This window comes from Neopsephotus bourkii, unplaced genomic scaffold (genome assembly GCF_033783945.1).
Source record: "Neopsephotus bourkii isolate Nb327-2 ecotype Australia unplaced genomic scaffold, CSIRO-AGI_Nbou_v1 NB_114, whole genome shotgun sequence".
Taxonomy (NCBI): Eukaryota; Metazoa; Chordata; class Aves; order Psittaciformes; family Psittacidae; genus Neopsephotus; species Neopsephotus bourkii.
In genome coordinates, this window is record NW_026900631.1 from 1,326,558 (window position 1) to 1,344,679 (window position 18,122).

The 18,122-nt window shown below is 38.8% G+C and overlaps 1 protein-coding gene across 2 annotated transcripts in view; it reads right to left on the minus strand.

The window, feature by feature from the left end:
- LYPLAL1 (lysophospholipase like 1) overlaps positions 1–17,905 on the minus strand; it is a 28,099-nt gene extending 10,194 nt beyond the window's left edge. The window contains exons 1-3 of one of the 2 annotated variants that reach the window (XM_061365333.1): positions 17,802–17,905; positions 13,785–13,884; positions 2,569–2,738 (exon numbers count right to left, since the gene is read on the minus strand). In XM_061365333.1, the coding sequence (XP_061221317.1) occupies positions 2,569–2,738; positions 13,785–13,884; positions 17,802–17,886 (355 nt within the window). In that variant the 5' untranslated portion in view covers positions 17,887–17,905. Of the gene's footprint in view, positions 1–2,568; positions 2,739–13,784; positions 13,885–15,236; positions 15,343–17,801 lie in introns of those variants that run through there. The other variant, XM_061365343.1, reaches the window with a different exon arrangement.
- Positions 17,906–18,122: the final 217 nt, after the last annotated feature.

Here is an 18,122-nt window from a genome sequence, read left to right on the forward strand (position 1 = left end):
CGGAAGGAGAGTCATCCCCCAGAACACCAGATGTTGGGTTTCTCATTTTCCAGTGTTTGAGAGCCTGCCCCTGCTTCCCCTCTCTTCCCTCTTGCTCTTTGCACAGTGCTCCTTCAGATCTTGCCTTCTTATCCCACACCTCTGAGCTGTCAGCAGCTACCCACCTTCCTGCTTGCCTAACACCTCCCTTACCCTCACCTAACAATATGTGACACTCATCCTCAGCCTGCAATTTCTAGTCTGCTATTCCATATAAAACCATAACCTTCAATCTTGTTACCCTCCTCATACTCATTTTGTTTTCTTTCCACTCATTAAAACTCCCACTCATTACAAAACAGACAGTCCCACAACCAAGTTTTCCTTAACCCCTTAAGAACCATTTCATTCTCTGTGCCTAGCTCTTCACAAAACTGCTCTGCTCTCTTGGCTTCTGTGACCTACCTGAAAGGCCCCCACTGCTCTTCACAGGCAAGTCCTCCCGTCTGTTCTCTCAACTATTATGGAAAGTAGAGACACAGTAAGACACATACCAGTATTCCCATTATGGATCGCATTAGTAATGACTCAACATCACCAAATGCACTGAGGAAATATTCATAGCAAAATTTCACCATTGTTTCCTCTGCTATAATTTCCTTACTTTTCCCTTCACCTTAAGAAGGCTTCCTCCTCCAACTCTTTGGTACCAGCAGCCACAATTCTACTGTCTGTTCTCAACCTGTTACCTCAAGCCTCCTCTCCTTGTACCAAATGGATATTCCCAACCTTTTCAAAGAAAAATCTAAAAACATCTGATAGGACTTATTCTCTGACATTCTAAGTGAGTGATTATATTTTCTATTGTGTCCTGTATACCAATCGTTCCCAAACTCAAAAATTTCAGATCACTCATCTTCCCATTTCCCAGTGGGCATTACAGTTTGGTGCAGATTCACTGACTATACCCTCATAACCAAACCTTGGCCTCGTATCCTCGTTTTATCAAAAATGTTATAAAGCTGCCAGGTGCCTTCACAGAATTCCTCATTTCCAGTAAGAAACAATTACAGAAGATGGGTATTTGCATTAAAAGTCCCATCTAAAGCAACTAAGAATGTCACATTAGGTTGATTTGGACAGAAATCCAACTTTTATGTACAGAAACCTTACAGGATCTCTAAGTTCACTCTCTGCTGCATCACACACTGGTTAATCATCAAAACCAGTGCAAAGAAGACACAAAGGTCTTGTGTCAGAACACTCAACCTTGTGCAGCCACAAGTGACACGATTCATTTCCACCAGTGAATTTCTCATATATGCACATAGGCTCCGTCCCAGAGGCAAGGAAACAGTGTCTTACTCTAGAAGCCTGAAATCAAAGCTCTCCAGAGTGAGAAAACAAGTATAAATTATTTCTGACGTACAGATAAGGAACATAAACACCCTGAGACAGGGACTTCCAAAGAATTTATGGGCTGAAACAATCAGTACATACCAATTTCATTACTCTGCTTCTGACTTACAAAACAACTTTCATACCCTGCAGTTTCACCATTTCTAACGTTGAAGGCTATGGAGAAAGCAGAAAAGCCTGGTAGCAAGTTGGACCTGTACACAGAATATCTCCTAGCTCACTCTACAGAAAAGCACAAAAGCACATGCACTTCTTCAGTTGTTTCCAAGCCAGCAGGTATAACACAGGAAAGACAGATCAAAGGCTGACAGCTATCCAAAACAATGCATTCTGTAGCCAGGGCAAAGAGCCAGAAAGAGAAAGCAAACAGAGGCCTTCAAAAAGCAATATGGGGCTGGACCAAGAAAATATGCAGTCTGAGGGGTAGTGGATCCACCTCACAGGATTCCGATGGCATGACTCAGATGGCCATAAATTTATAAATTCCCACATTAGGAGTTTTTTCCCCAACCTGAAACAGTCTGTGGTCTAGGAATGGGACAGGAAGCTAAGAACTTGTGAATCCTCATTCCCTCTCTGACACAGGTTCTGCATTGTCCTCAACTACTGTGCCTCAACATCCCACCATATATTTCACTAAAGTACTGTGAAGTTACTGGAAATCTGTGGAAATGAAGAGGAACAGAAAGATACATATGAACTATGACAGCAAACATTTCATTTGTTAGCTAGCATTAATCTTTAGTGATGTGTTGCATGCACAATTTTCCCCATGAATTAACTCAAAATGATTAGAGCAGTAATGAAAAGCTGATGATTATTTATATGCTACATCTCCACTCTCCAAGATACAAGTCATTTTGGGAAAATAAACTTTTCTATTCTTGAAAGGGCTAAAAGAAAATAGCAAAAACATGTATTTTTTAAAGCAAATCACTGTTCACTCTACTTTAAATAATGAATACAAATGACTATTTACAATAAAACCAGTTTTTAGTTACAGCTAGCCACATTCCCCACCTAATACAGGTTTAAATAATGATTCAATATTCTTGAGGATTGGCTGTTGAAGAGGGTGTTCGGCAGTTGCAAGGCATGCTCATGAGCCTTAAGGATCGAGCAAATTCAAGCAGATAGTCTCTTAATAAACACATTAGAAGTAAGTCTTACCTATTAGTATCCTATTCTTTGCAATGCCATTTTTAATCTCATCATTGATCAAGTCTGTAAGTCCCCGGCACATAGAATCAATACTTTCAATGTGTTCTGGACAGTCATTGGAGATCTTGTACCTGTCAAACCAGACAGTGGAGAAGGCTCCTTTCATAGGTGTATATGGCCTGGAAGAAAACAAATTATTAAAATTTGAAAACAAAGCCTAAAACCAAAAGCCTTCCAAATAGGTGATAAGAACAATTCAGTAAATCTCCAGCAAAGGACAGAAGGAACCTCTCTTGGCTTCAACTAAATTTATATCCAGACACATTGCATTTCCTTGCATTCAAAACACAGTCATTCAAGAATGAAGACAGCATTTGGAAGCTGTGTGAAACAGTTCAATGTGAAGGTTGATCAGGTTACCTAACCATTTTAAATCTTAACCCCACCAAGAGGTTCTTAATCCTGAACACGGTTAAGGTTGAAATCCACCTTGGAATAAGACAAACTGAAGTAACTGCTAAATAGGATAGGTTTGTAGGACTAATTTTATGGGATTCAGTTACCTTATTCTTGCGAAAATTGACAAGCAACAGGTATTAAAAAAAAAACCCAGGTATTTATACAAAAAAACTTCTTCTTTCTCTCAATTTTTCTTTTTCTTAAATAAATACAGCCATCCTCACCTTAAATCGAGCAGGCACCTTATAAGGGAACAAAATGCCATGTGCTCACTGGATTGGTACAGAGGTATAGAGACATGATGCTCCCCCCCACCATAATACTGTGTTGCCATTTTAGCATTTTAACTGCTTTAACATGCTGCCCAAACCTCATAATCAGGAAAGCGACAATTCAAAGCATCTCTTCGTTTTTAAATAAAGATGACAACTGAAGCCCTGAAATCCCAAGAAAGGTGATCTTGCTGCCATGCAATGGCTCTACAATTTAATACCACATATATTGCTATGAGACTGCTGCTCCATCTCAAAACCAAGCCCCCTAAAATCCTTGTATGCAATGTTTAATCAGGGGGCAGGTTTTTCATTTTTATTTCAGATCATATGATAATCATTGTCTACAAACAGACCACCTTTGATAAATCTGTCTGGATGAGAATACACTGAAAACACTAACACTGACTTCTGTGCTCTTTCTGTGTTGGGTTTTCTGAAAAGAAAAACTAACCTAAAAAAAAATAAATGAAAGCCACTATTACAATTGCCCTTAATGAATTAATAAATTCTGCCTTTATTAATACCAGAGAGGCTTCACATATGTAAATGGCTATTTCTAAACCAGAAATACTCCACTAGTACAAGGGGCTGTATATTATTTGCATTATGCAGCCAAGCAAGTCAAAAATGAGAGAACGCAGATTTTTATCTGCCCAGTGCCATGAACATGAAATAAATGAAGTCAATGACTTGAAAAGCTGGTAAGCCAAACATAAATAAAGAGGCAACAAACAGTAACAGACAGGCACAGAGAGACTGTTTTATCTTTTTGAGCATAGTTTCAGTAATGAGTACCTAACCATAGAACAGGTTGGAAAGCACCTTAAGATCATACTGTTCCAAACCCCTGCCATGGGCAGGGAAACCTTACACTAAACTGCGCCACCCAAGGTTCTGTCCAACCTGGCCTTGAACACTGTCAGGGACAGAGCATTTACCACTTCCTTGGGCATCCTGTGCCAACGCTTCACCACCCTCACAGTAAAGAGCTTCTTCCCTATATCTAACCTGAACTTCCCATGTTGAAGTTTAAAACAGCATACAAACATGTGGTCAAGTTCAGTACAGCGTGTGCCTTAAGTAGGTCCTCATTTGCTTAGTCCAAAACAAACCAGATACTTAAGCACCAGAATTAACAATTAAGTTAGCCCTTACTTGTCTATTAAAAAAAAAAAAAAAAAGGTGAATGCTAAATTAAAGGAAATTCAGTGGAAATACTCTGTATACCCAATAAGCCAAAGCTCAGTTTTAAAAAAACATTATTAAAATGCTTTTGCCTTTTTTTTTTTTTCCCCCTCTCCATTGTTTTGTTTGATGGGGTTTTTTGGTGTGTTTGTGATTTTTTTTGGTTTGGTTTTCTTAGCTTCTCTTTAGTATTACCACTATCTCCAGGATTCTTCTCAAATGCATTGATCAACACCTAAACCCCAAGATTACAAATCGCTAACTCACGAAAGTCAACTTCTAACAGCAGATATTCCAGTCAATGATGTCAATAACAGTGGAATCAGTTGAGTTTCTGGAATGTCACTTGAACAAAGTGATTTACATCAGACAGCGCTTGGGCAAACAGCACTGAACTCATAGTTTTAACTTCTTTCTCAAACACTTTAATATCAATCCTAGTTAGCAGCCAGAGTGCTTCATTTTCCAGTAAATCTGGAGTACCTGGTATTTGTGTGAGAAAAGATGTGTAAGGTTGTAGTATTATTACAGCAGGTTGACCCAGGCTTTCCACAGAAGGAAGTATTACAGAAACTCACATTACAGAAATATTCAGTTTTCTCCACAACTGAAAGATTCATATAGTTTATAAACAAGACAAAAATCCATGATATTATCATACTTGATCATGCATCAAAACTGAGGACTTTTACCTGCTGTCTTGGCAAATTGTCCAGTAAGACAGATGAAAGACTAATGTGTTTTAAGCCCACAGGTAAAGACCCCCAAGCAAATGGACAAGACACTTTCAGCAGTCTCTAAAACATCCTTGCAGCTACTATTGATTTCTCACAAATGCATTAAAAATAACCTTTACATAAAGCTAAGAAGTGAGATTCTTTTACTGGTTCACCCAACTGGCACATCTGGTTTAATCATTCACCTTGTTCCTTAAAAAAAAATAATCCCTTTATTAGCTGGCACACTACAACTCAGACATTACCATGGTAAACAAATATGTTTGGCATGGAACCATCTGTACAGCTCCAAGAATACAGCACAAAAGTTTTTCATACAATTAAACCACAAAAGACAAAAACACAAACAAACCCTATGTTACAGTGACACGGAAGGCTGGGCTGAAATACACGAAAGAAATACAGAGTGCAAACTCCATCAGGTAAGATCAGCATGGTCAGCTAAGGACAGTGTCAGACCAAATGGTCAGCTTTTTAAGTTTGGGGTTTTTTCTGCTTTCTTAAGGTTTGATTAAACTCATAACATTAGTCCCAATGATGTTTTTTCCCTTGTACTTCACTGTCTTGATTCCCTTTGTTAAATGATACTAAAAATAAAGCTCCATGTCTCTACAACATACACTGTCAAAACTTGGAATGAAAATATATAGCCCCTCAAGTTTTGTAGGTGCTTTTTTATTTGTTGTTTGATTAGTTTTAAAGGGCAAGTGCAGTTTTGTTTTGCTTGCTCTGAAGCACACAGAAGACTCAAATCCATATAAACAAAACCAAAACTTAAAACTCCTTTATCTGGATGTATTTAACTTCTAAAATTGAATCCATTTTTAAGAGACATATGAAACACAATTTTCTACAAATTCAATGAACTCTTTAACATATAAAAATAAAGAGAAAGGAAGATGTAAAGGAAACATGGCTAATATCAAATGGCATTAAAAAAATATGTAGACACCCTGAGGTAAAGAATCTTTAAAATGCTTCCCAACATCCTGAAATCACTCTAAACCCTGTTTTCTGATTATTTATAGGTCTTTTTTGTTAAAGGGTGTGAATTGATCTACAGTAGTTTTTCTCACACATACCCTTCTTGCATGAGATTGAGGTTTCAAGATCATACACACCTAATATTTCAATGTCTTAAATGGAAAATATATCCTGTAATATCTCTAAGTATTTATCATCCTTTCAATCTTTTAAACATATTCAAATAGAAGTAGTTTTCACTGTTGATTTCCCTGCAAAATTTCAAAGTGACACAGATCATTGAAGTTTTAATAAACCCAAGATAGTAGATAACCTGCATTAGCAGAAACAAACCTAATGATGAAAATACAATGAAAAGCAAGAAGCAGTAACCATCATTCTCCACCCCCCTGGAGCACGGATTATATATTCTGGACCTTCTTAATCACATCTAGAATTGTGCTAAATAGCTTGAGATTAACTGAATTTAATAGAAATGGAAAGCAACTGAACAATGCTACACAAACATTTACACTCAGATCTAAAACCATGTCAAATTTTATCTCCAAAATTATGCCAACTAGCATAGTGATTCACATAAAACTACAGGTGGTTTTGTTCATTAGGCAATAAATCAGTCCCTGTCCAACTTAAACAACAAGCTAGCTGCTTTAGGTAAAAATGCAAGAGTAGCACACAGCACCTTGATAAATAGCAACTATTCTTCCCCCAAGTCCTTCTCCTGATGCACAATTGTATCACTTTCTTCACACTCAGCACTATGATCACCAGCTAATGCAGTCACATAAAACACAGACCACTGGTGCTGGCTTACAGCTTTCTGGAAGTTCCAGACAACTTCCTGAGATGTCAGACAGAACTGGGATTCACAGTGATGCTAGGATTCAAGATTCAAATACAGAAAGACCAACATTTTTTAAATCCTCACTTCTGCTTCCTTCCCAAACCCATCTCCTCTCAGTCAGGAGGCAGAAAGTCACATGAGACATCGTAATGTCTTCTTCTCGAAGACTATGCATCCCTTTGAAAAAAAAATAATCTACAGATCACACTGACAAACTACTTAAGTTCTGCTTTACTCCGCTCTGGTGAGACCCCACTGTAGCACTGCATCCAGCTCTGGAACACTCAGCATAGTAAAGACATAGACCTGTTGCAGTGGGTCCAGAGGACAAATCAGAGGGCTAAAGCACCTCTCCTGTGAAGACAGGCTGAGAGTATGGCTTGTTCAGCCTGGGGAGTTCTCAGGGGATATCTTAATGCAGCCTTTCAATACTTAAAGGGGGCCTACATGAGAGATGGGATCAAAATTTTTACAGGGGCATGCAGTGATAGAAGGTAATAGTTTTAAACTAAAAGAGGGTAGCTTTAGATTAGATATTAACAAAGACATGTTTTACAATGAGGGTGGTGAAGCACCAGAGCAGGTTGCCCAGAAAGATGACAGATACCCCATGACGGGAAACACTGAAGGTCAAGTTGGATGGGGCTCTGAGCAACCTGGTCTAGTTGAAGGTGAGGGTGTATTAGATGAATTTTAAAGATCCCTTCCAACCCAGACCATTGTATGATACTAGAAAGAAGTCCTTCCTCTCTCAAAAGCTGGTGCAGGTTTTTCCAATGAAAGCAAAGTTACTCTCCAGTCCCAAATGCTCTTTTAGCATAATCTCACTGCTGATACTAGTACACCACAATAGAAAATCTAGTTCATAAATCTGCTTTTTAATTCCCACTATCTGCTTGAAGCTGAAAGTGAATTTTAAAAGAAAAAGGTGGGGCAGGCAGAGAATCCACCTATTCTATCAGAAGTACAATTCAAAGCTCCAGTCCAAGGTATATCTTATGTTAAAAATAAAGTTTAACAGAGCAGATGATGTGTCAGAAATTCAAACAGTTTAAACTTGGAAGTATACTTCAAAAATTAGAAAGGCAAGACTCATCTCCAGAACAAGCAATTTATGCTCCACAGAAAAGGCTGTGCCTGTTCATTCAACCACACACAAATGCATTTGATAGCTCTGAATGTATACTGCCTGAAATAAGCACTAACTGAGCCAGTACAGAATGGTTACCTGAAGAAATACTAATGCTGGCAATTTTTGTTACTTGGGACAAATCCTACTCATGGAAGACAAAGCCCAATACAAGCTGAAATAAAAGACATCAGGACAAATTCCAAGTTTCTTTCCATTTCCTTGCTTCTCTGTTGGTTTGTTGGATTGGTTTGGGTTTGTTCTTTTTTGTTTTGTATTTGTGTAAATGGTGGGGATTTGTACTAATCAGAGCAAGGGCAACAATTTTATGGTTAAGATCATAAATGACCTTCCTACAAGCAGCCAGTTCCTCAGCAACCAGTTAATAGTGGCTGCTTTATGAATTTACTGAAAGAAAGCAGCAAGAGGGAAACCATGGTCCAATCTGAATCAGTTTTCCATTATGGGGTTTGAAAGATACTTTGGGATTCAAAGTAGTATCTTGTACAAGCAGATGACAACATTGAGGATAGATGAATGACACACAGTAAGCACAGAACCTCCTGAAAAGCCTGTAAAGACAAAACCAGAATGACACATAACTTAGAACCCCATAACTGCTTGTGGAAGCAGTGAAGAGTTACTGCCATATAAAACCTACTGTCTCCAGTTCTTCTGTATTGAAAACAGCCGAGAGAATAAAAACAAGAGGAAGAATGTCTAAGAGCACAACACAGTTAAAGGGATTAGAAATTCAAGCTTATTGCCATCATGTTCTACTTTGCTTTCCTCAAGCATGACAAAAGTATATCTGGCAAGTGTTTATTGAATTCCACATGGTATTTAGCATATGATGCAAGCCTTACATGTATGGATATCCCCATTTGCCTCACCTAATGCAAAAGGAGGAATGCAGAATGTGCTAAATTTCTTCTTACATAAGGAGATGAAAGAACTACCCCATGATACCAACCAAAACCCTTCCCATCTGTCCCTCAAGCTTCCACCTCTAAAAAGGCTTCTTTGTGTTGAATTTATGAATGAGGTTAGGATTTACAAAAGCAAAGGATTAATAACATTTGCTTGAGCCAAAAACAGTATGATAGGCACCATGCACACTCCCCTACACAGCTCTGCCAATCCATCTCCAGTCTGACCTGCAGTACCCCTGCTGCTTTTCCAATCCTAGGCCTCTCACAGGTAGAGACTGCCAACGCAGCTGAGTGGTGCCAAACTGTCTGGTGGTTTTGTGATATAGCCAAATGGGGACTACGATGCGATGAAACTCACTTCCACCCATGAGCTGAGAAAAGATGTGAACTTAGGGGAAAGGATGGAACAGTGCTGCCGTTACCAGCCACATACTTACAGAAAACCTCAACAAACAAAACAAAAACCTGACAACAAACCCTGTATATAGATTATTTGACACAGAAAGGTATATTGAGTGAATATCCACAAGATCCACAAAAAAAAAAAAAACAAGCCAAAAAACCAACCCAGAAGTATTTACAGTTTACTTTGACTTGCAAAAGAGGAGGACTGTCAGAATGGAATGCTAGACAATGCAAAGAATCTTTGACCTAGATTTTGAAAGGGAATTATGGAAAGCAAGATATACTTATTAAAACAAGTGGAGCATAAGTGGTTTTAACTTTACCACATTAGCTCCTGCAGTGCCAATTTAAACTACCACTTTCTATTAAAAAAAGAAAAACGTTAAATTGGGTGGTATTCAGTTTTAATTTAGAAACTCAATAGAAACCTAATGTTTAAGTCACAGTTGCAGCAGCTGAAACAGTATTTAAAGCTGTAGCCATCCTGACCCAAATATAAAGGGAAAAAGGAAACCCTTTCCTCTAAAACTATTACCGTAGACGTGGCTCTAGGGATTGCATCAGCTGTGGGGCTACAATTTAAGCTTTTTTTTTTTTTTTTTTTTAATTAAAGAGACATATTAGCATTACAAGGGAGAGGAAATAAAATTCTGTTGTGTTTAATAAGTTTAATCTATGTACAGAAGCAAGGGTTTTGAAATAAAGCTAGATAAAATTAAAAACCGAACCTATTAAAACAAGTTCTCTACTCATTTTTAAGTATCCCAGTGGCTTACATTACAGAGAAAAAACAAAACCTCTCTAAGCAATATCTAAAAGTTTTCATTTGTAAAGCAAAATTTTCATGTCCCAGCTACATGCATTTACTCCAAATTCACATGCCAATCTTCTCACTACATTACACTGAGACCTCAAATCCTCATTTTTCCCCCTTTTTTATCTAAGCATGGCTTTTACCATAATCATTTTATTCAGAAATTTTGCGAGTTTCTTCTTCTTTGATAGCAAATTGCATTATTTTACATTCTTTTTGTTTTTACTCAGGAAACAAAAATGAGACTCACAGCACTTTCCAAACCAGTAAGGGATCACTGGACAAAACTTTGCAAACACTTTACCTGTCCATGGGACATCTGGTTACAAGTCTGTACACAGACCCTGCACGTTATAAGCATTATTACAGAACAGTAAATGTTTTCTTAAAAGTGTAACTTTTTACAAAGACCTAGAGAGGATAGTAAAAAAAAGTTTTGTAAAATGTAGTTCAGTAATATTCAACTGCTTTTACCTGTATAATGGAAGTATGCTCTCTAGTGTTTGCTGAAACCAATGCTAACAAAGCCAGAGAAGAAGTTTAGACTTATTCCGGATTATATATTGGGCTCATTTTCCTAGGTAAGCTTCAAACATACTGACTATTGAATTCAAACATGTAACGTGTCTAAGCCTCTGATGCTGGAGTAAATTGAAGATACATATGGTTTTGGTGCCTGGGATAAAATAGAAACAAAATGTAAATATAAACCCCATCCATCCTCCACAAAGAAAAAAAAAAGTCAATATTCTGTAGAAAAACGTGAATTCCACTGCTTTTCAGCATTCTTTTTTAACAGAGATGAAGAAATGTGTAAGACTAAATCTATAGAGCTATCTATCAGCAGAATTATATCCATCAAAAACATTTAAAAGGTATCCCCGACCTGCAGTTTATCCTGCCAAAGCCTCTAGCACTGCAGTTATATAGTCAAACCTGCTTTTGCTGGCATAAGTACTTTGACGGACTACGCTCAATGTGTATGTAGTAAGTTATGCTGGAAAGACAGGAGTTTATAGAGTATGAACTACATCCACATTCACAGTATTTTGCCAGAAGAGCACATTAGCCAAGCAATCCTAGTATGGTCTTGCCCAACTTCAAGCTTTTGATTTCATCATCAGTGTAAAAATCTGCTGGCAAGCTTTTCATTCTGCTCCTGTAACTGACCAAGCAGTTGCAGGTTGTGCCACCCACAGAGACTTTCACATCAGCATAGCCTGCCACGAGTATGTCACTCTGTCTCTATATGATCAAAGACTGGATCAGAATCTTCTTCAGCATATCTGCACACCCATAACCATCTACCTATAGGTCTCATTATCAAGGATGCCAAATTCCCCTGTTGGTGTCAGAAGCATTTGGAATTATCAAAGCACATAACACAAGATCAGATCATATACTCAGGCTCCTAATGCAAATAATATTTTAACGTCTGCCACTGAAGTTTGGATGTTCTAAGCCTTGTTTTTCCTTTCTGTGGAAGAAAGGAGGGTAACCATTACAAAATGCTTCAAAACTTATACTGTGTTTTGGACTTGAATACCAAAATAACATGAAATCGGTCTGTAAAGCCTCTGTTAATTTGGTTTTGACCAACAACACGTACCTTCATAAACTTGACTTCAGCATTACTGCAAACAGTGGTAAATATTATAGTGAAATAAAACAGATGCCCTTAAGTACCATATCAGTTAATGGTGCTTATCAGCGACAGAGGGCTGCACACTAATACTTCCAAGCATACTTTATATTGCAAGTCAAACAGTGTGGGTATTTGTTCATTCTTTGAATACACAAGTTACCACAGTTTTGCTAAAAACCACTTCTGTATTACCTCAGAAGAACAAGAGTAGCCTTGACTTAAAAGATGGTGAAATTAACTGTTTAATCACATCAGTATCTTTCTTCCCAACTGCTTACCAAAGTACTGAGATCCAAAGTCTTCAGACAAAAAAAGAAATTCCTCATAAATGCCACTCACTGGAGTCAGATCTTACTGGTTAATCACTTATGTGTACTTTACATCTGTAGGTATCCAAAGATACACACATGACAAAAGGACTGCATCCCAGAAGTACATTGGGATGGCAAAGCGAAGCACTGATCAAACAGATGTGGTCTGAGGTGCTCTGACTGCATGTAACGTATGAAGAAAGATCATTTCATAGAAAAGAAAACCTCCTGCGCTTCTCAGTTACCTGCTGTGTTGATAGGGAAGAAACTGAACTTGTGATTATGGGTAATATGCCACTGATAACTCTAGCATCACTTCAGTCTATCATCAATGAAGTAATGAATACATTATTTACAGAAAATCATAATCACTACCTACTAACTGAAAACACAGTGCTTCAAAGACTTCCATTCTTGGGCTTGATTTTTCTGTAACAGAGTGAGTACATTCACACTGCCATCTCTCAATTGCTTTTCCTGCCTACATAGAACATAAACCTACATTGTCAATGAAATGATTATTTTCTTCCCTACAGACAAAATCTGCTATTTTACTTGCTTATAAACTCCAAAAAGCTTTTTCGGACTTTCAAACCTCTGTACCTCAGAAGTCTGTGCAGAATGTCACAATTCCCTTTTCCTTTCAGCATTCATCTACGCTTATGCCCAAATTGTGAAAGAAACTTAAGCCCCATTAAATTTCAAGGAAGCACTTTTCTAACTTAAGAGCCAGAGACACCTTAGAAATAAGACTATATTAAGAAACACAAAACATCACTGAAATTTAAGGCCATGTCTTTAGGTAGCTAAATAGAGAGGTAGGTGCCCAACTTTTAGCCTTCAGGTTTGACCTCATTAACTTTCAAATTCCCAACAGTCGGTACTTTTATTTCTGATCTATCACTTAACAGACAAGGTCAGTGAGAGCTGTGCCTACAGCAAATGTTGAACTCAATTCTCTTCGAAACAGTTGAGTCAGGACTGAAACTAGAAGAAATGTGTAATTTTAAACTGCCAGTCCTTTCTCCAGCAGCTGAAGATCTTTCCCATCCTACTGGCAAACAGTAGGCAAATAGGATGTGAAACCTACCAAGAAACCTGGCATTAAATACAACAGCATATTTTAGTGGTTAATTTCTGAGAGTTAATATAGGTAGGATTGTGATCCAGAACATGGCCCTGTAATACCATTATAACACACACTGGAGTATCTTCTTCTATTTATCGCAAGGAGATAGAAAGATACTGTGAGGGTAATATCTGAATTAGAGACTGTTACTTCTTTGAACCATGTAGAGTCTTAACACTGAAAAAAAAAAAAAAATAATAAAAATCAGTGCCTGGGCAGCAATACACTACTGAGCTCCAGTTTTGCCAAAAGGTGTATATATATATGAGAAAGAAGAACGAAGTGCTACAACAGCCTGCACTAATATTCACAAGCATATTTTACAGTACTGGAATGAAGTAATTTAACCCTGCAGTTAAAATATATTAAACAATACCTGGCAGGAGCCGTTGGGTAAATTACTTTTATATGTTGGAAAGCCATGTCTTGATTCAAAATTTGTTTTATCCATGCTCTTGCTCCCTGGCCAGTATCACCTGTATCACACAGAAGAGTGCAAGAATTATACTGTGCATTTGGAAAGAAAGCTATACAATGTCAAATATGTTTAGACCAGATTTACTCAATTTCTAAATCACAAAGTTAATCCTCCAAAATGCTAAAAAAAAAACTTTGTAGAATAACTTTAATCCCCTTTCTAGGGAAGACCAACTCAAAAATTCATAGAAATAGACTACTTAAGAGATCCCACAGCATAAGTTTAATAGTTTACTTAAGTATATCCTAATCAAGCACAAGGCCTTCCCTCTTACTTCCAACTTACCTTATTTCCTGGTAACAGTGATAAATACTGATGATCTTAAAAGAAACCTGCTGCTCCCCTTAGAAATTATTTTTACTACAGAATTTTATGTTAACCCACTTCAAAACCTAGTCAAGAGCAATAAAAAGAATCTTCACTTTTAATTATGCTAATATTACACACAATTTAAGGCAACTGTCAGTCAAACATAATATTTTGCAGAAGTGCTTAAGAGTTCACATTAAAACATCTGTCAGACTCCTTTAAAACTTTAATTCCATGGTTCTGTTTGAAAGCTAGTCAATATTTGGCTCTCAATGTGTTTTTACCTAGTCTTATCAACTCCACCTACAGCCAAAACCCTGCAGACTGAACTGCTAATGCAGACAGCGTATGCTCCTTTAAAAGAAAACTATACACATATACATTAGACAGTTTCTAGAGCTTGCCTTTGCATCATGTTATCTTCAACTATAATTTCACTGCCACCCTTCTGAACAGCATGCTCACACACACCTCGAATTAGACATCACCACAGGACTTCATTCTCATCAACTCAAACTGCTAATCTGAGTTAATGATATTTTCTATCATCTCAAAGTGATCAGTTTGACTTCAGAATTCATCCTACTAAAATGGCCAAACCACAAGAAAAAAAATATCACTGCCCTGAGCCAGGTTTACTGCCATGTTACATGGTTTCATTTGAACAATACCCCATAAATACATCAGTTTGTTGTTACAATAACTCCCCAATGGAAAAAGACCTGTTTTGCTTTAGCACTAGAACAAAATTCAGTGATCTTTATTTACAAATACAATTAATGCATCTTCAGAATTAAAACAGAAGGCAAGAAAGATCCAAACCCAGCATTTTAACTCTTAAGCACAAACAGTGTAACCATTTTCTCCTTAAGATATATTCCAAGTAACAAATAGATAATAGGGTCATAAAACTGACACAAATCTTATTCTGTGCTACCTTAAACAGGAACATCAAAGCTTCATCTTTAACCTGGATGCTTCAAAACACATTCCCACCAGCACTTCACTTATATGCGTATATGGTCTGAAGTCCAAACACACCTCTTACAAGTAGACACGCTTGACATGCAAGGGTTTACTCACAGTTGCTGTCACCTAATTTATGAATATCTCTTAAGGAGGCTTGAATAAACATTGTTTTCCTTACACACTCCTCTTTTTTCAGCTAGAAAGCAAAAGTCTAGGCTTCGCAAATACTTTCACAGGACCAACTCTCAGGTAGGCATCAGTTTAAGCAGTATCTGAATGCTTACAGAATTGGGACTTACTTAGGCCTTTACAAACTCCCTAACAGTGCAGGACACATCTTTTACTATTCATTCACACTTCTTAAGCTTCGCCAAGATCAGGAGAAACCCTTACAGTTAATGAAGCTAGTTTGTCCATGAAAAGTTAATGGAAAACTTACTGAGGGAAAACTTAACTATGACCTTATGCCAAGAGTCCGAATGATCCTAATGTTCTGCAACTGCTGCAAGCACCTGCCTGCAGAGGTAATGCATTTTGATTTGTACAGAACAGAATTTGGAGAGGAAGGAGAAAGAAAAAACTGGCACCAAACAAAACCCAATAACCTTCTGAAAGATATGTCTTTCAGGCCATTCTTTGATTTTGGCATTATATGTTCTTATGAGCACTGAAAACAAGAAAACAATGCACAGAGAACTCTGCCTTGAGTCTGTTTATAAACTTACGGCAGCAATATTAACCTCCTCTCTCCCTCCCAAATAAAACAAATTATTTTCCTTTAAAATACAGCTTGAATTTCCAATTTTCTTTCTGTGTTAAGTTTAAATTTAACAACATGCAACATGTAGAGTGGAAGAGGTGTCTCACTGAAAGGGCTGTCAAGCATCGGAATAGGCTGCACAGGGAAGTGGTCAAGTTACTACCCTGGAGGTATTTGAGACATGTAGATGTGCTCAGTGGCATGGTTTAGTGGTGGACTTGGCAGTGTTAGGTGACCAGCTGGACTTTATGATCTCAAAGGTCCTTCCCAACCTGAATGATTCTATGCATGTTACAGCATGTGAAGTTGTAAACCTAAGTCTAAAAACATTATTATACCTCTGTTATGTCAACTTGCCTTCCCTGCTGAGCTACCAAATGGATCTTCCACCTAAATCTGATGTGCAGTACTGACTACGAATCTCCTAATTTTTTTTATATCACTTTTGCATTTATATTCTCCACTTGTTATAATTTGTCTGGAGCAATCATTATGAACAAAATGGATTCATGCCGTTTGACTGCCACTTTCCATCACAAGCACTGTACAGCAGGTTTACAGGCCAGCCCACAGCAATGGCACTGTGGCTGCTTCTGTTTAAGATTCTATTCTGCTGAACTACTAAACAAAACCAAATAAAAGTACCCTCATGCTTCCCTACTGCAAACATTATGAAGGAAATAATATAAAAAATGAAAAATTGTAGGGTACTTTAACCACATGTGGAATTAAACTCTAACCATAATCTTCCCTTACTCCTCCAACACGAGGGGAAATTATTTCCACAAGCATTAAAGCACTAGCCTTAACAAGAGGGCTGAAAGCATCTTGCCACCTCTCTTCCACTTTCATTCTCTAACTGAGAATTTGAAAAAAGCAAAATTAAACAGATAGAAAATGAAATTATTAGCTTATAAAAATGAAGCTAATTTAATAAGCCGTTACATCTTTGTTCAGCTAAAAAGAAGCATCAGCCAAAAGTAAAACTGAAAGCCACTGAAAGTGTTGAACATGTTGCCATATGTACATGGACAGCTCAAGAAAAGAGATTCCTCAGGCCCTGATCTAGTAAAGGCCTGTGATTACTGTTTTATTGTTGTTTGGGTTGGTTGGTTTGTTAAGTCACATGGACTTTGTTTTTGTGATTTAGCAGGTTAGAAAACGTCTAAGAAACAAACAAGAAACAAAACACACGCACTGCAGGCCTGCCTACAGCCTGGTCACTGACACAGGTAACTCACTACACTCTGCAGGTGGTGTCCATGAACCCAGCTCGGACACGGCTTATGAAAGACAGAAGTCAGTCTATAAACAGTGGCTTTTAAAAGCTGGCACTACTCTCAATCTGACCCCAAAAGCACTAAGATTCACCTTAATTATGAAAGTCACACTTTGCACGGAGTTACGCACAGAGTGAAGCAATTAAGCAACTATCTTCTGGAAAGCATTTGCCGTCGCGGTGAAGCAAACCATGCCGGTGTGTAACAGCACCATCCCTAAACACACTCCAAGGACCCCGCTTAGGGCGGGGAGACCCAGCCGCTACACCCGGCCGAGCACACGCAAACTACTTTACCCACAGCGCATTTGTCTTTCTAGGCCAGCGCTGCTCTGATCCCAGGGAACGGAGACCCGCAGGGATCAAGACACCTCACACCGCTTCTCGTCGCTTCCCAGCCACGACCCGTCCCGCTGCCCCGCACGCAGCACATGGCCACCGCGGACCGAAGAGCCCGACCCTGCTCCTGTCCCGCTCCCCACACAGCGCAGCAAGAGGCGGCAAACTGCCCCCCCCCCCTGCGCCCAACGAGCCCCCTGCCCCGCGCCCCAGCCCCGCCGCATGGTTTCAGGGGAGAGAAGGGGTACAAAGCAGCCACCTGAGCCGTGCAGGAAGATGAGGGAGGCGGTGTGCCTGCCCGCGGGGGACACCACGCTCCTCTGCAGCGCTGCAGGCGCCGCCATGCCCAGTGTTCTCCTCCTCCTCTGGTAGCGTGGCCTACCGCGCCGGCGCACAGCGCTCCGCAGCCGGGTGGACCAGCGCCGGGCCTGAGCGCTGTCTGTGTCTCGGGGGGGGCTGAGCGTCCGGTCCCAGAGCGTCGAAGTTCTGACTTCTAACAGTGCTTTCCCTTACCAAAGCCTATGTACAGAGCACGTATTTAGAAACGCTATATAGCAGGCAAATCGGTGAGTTACCCCTT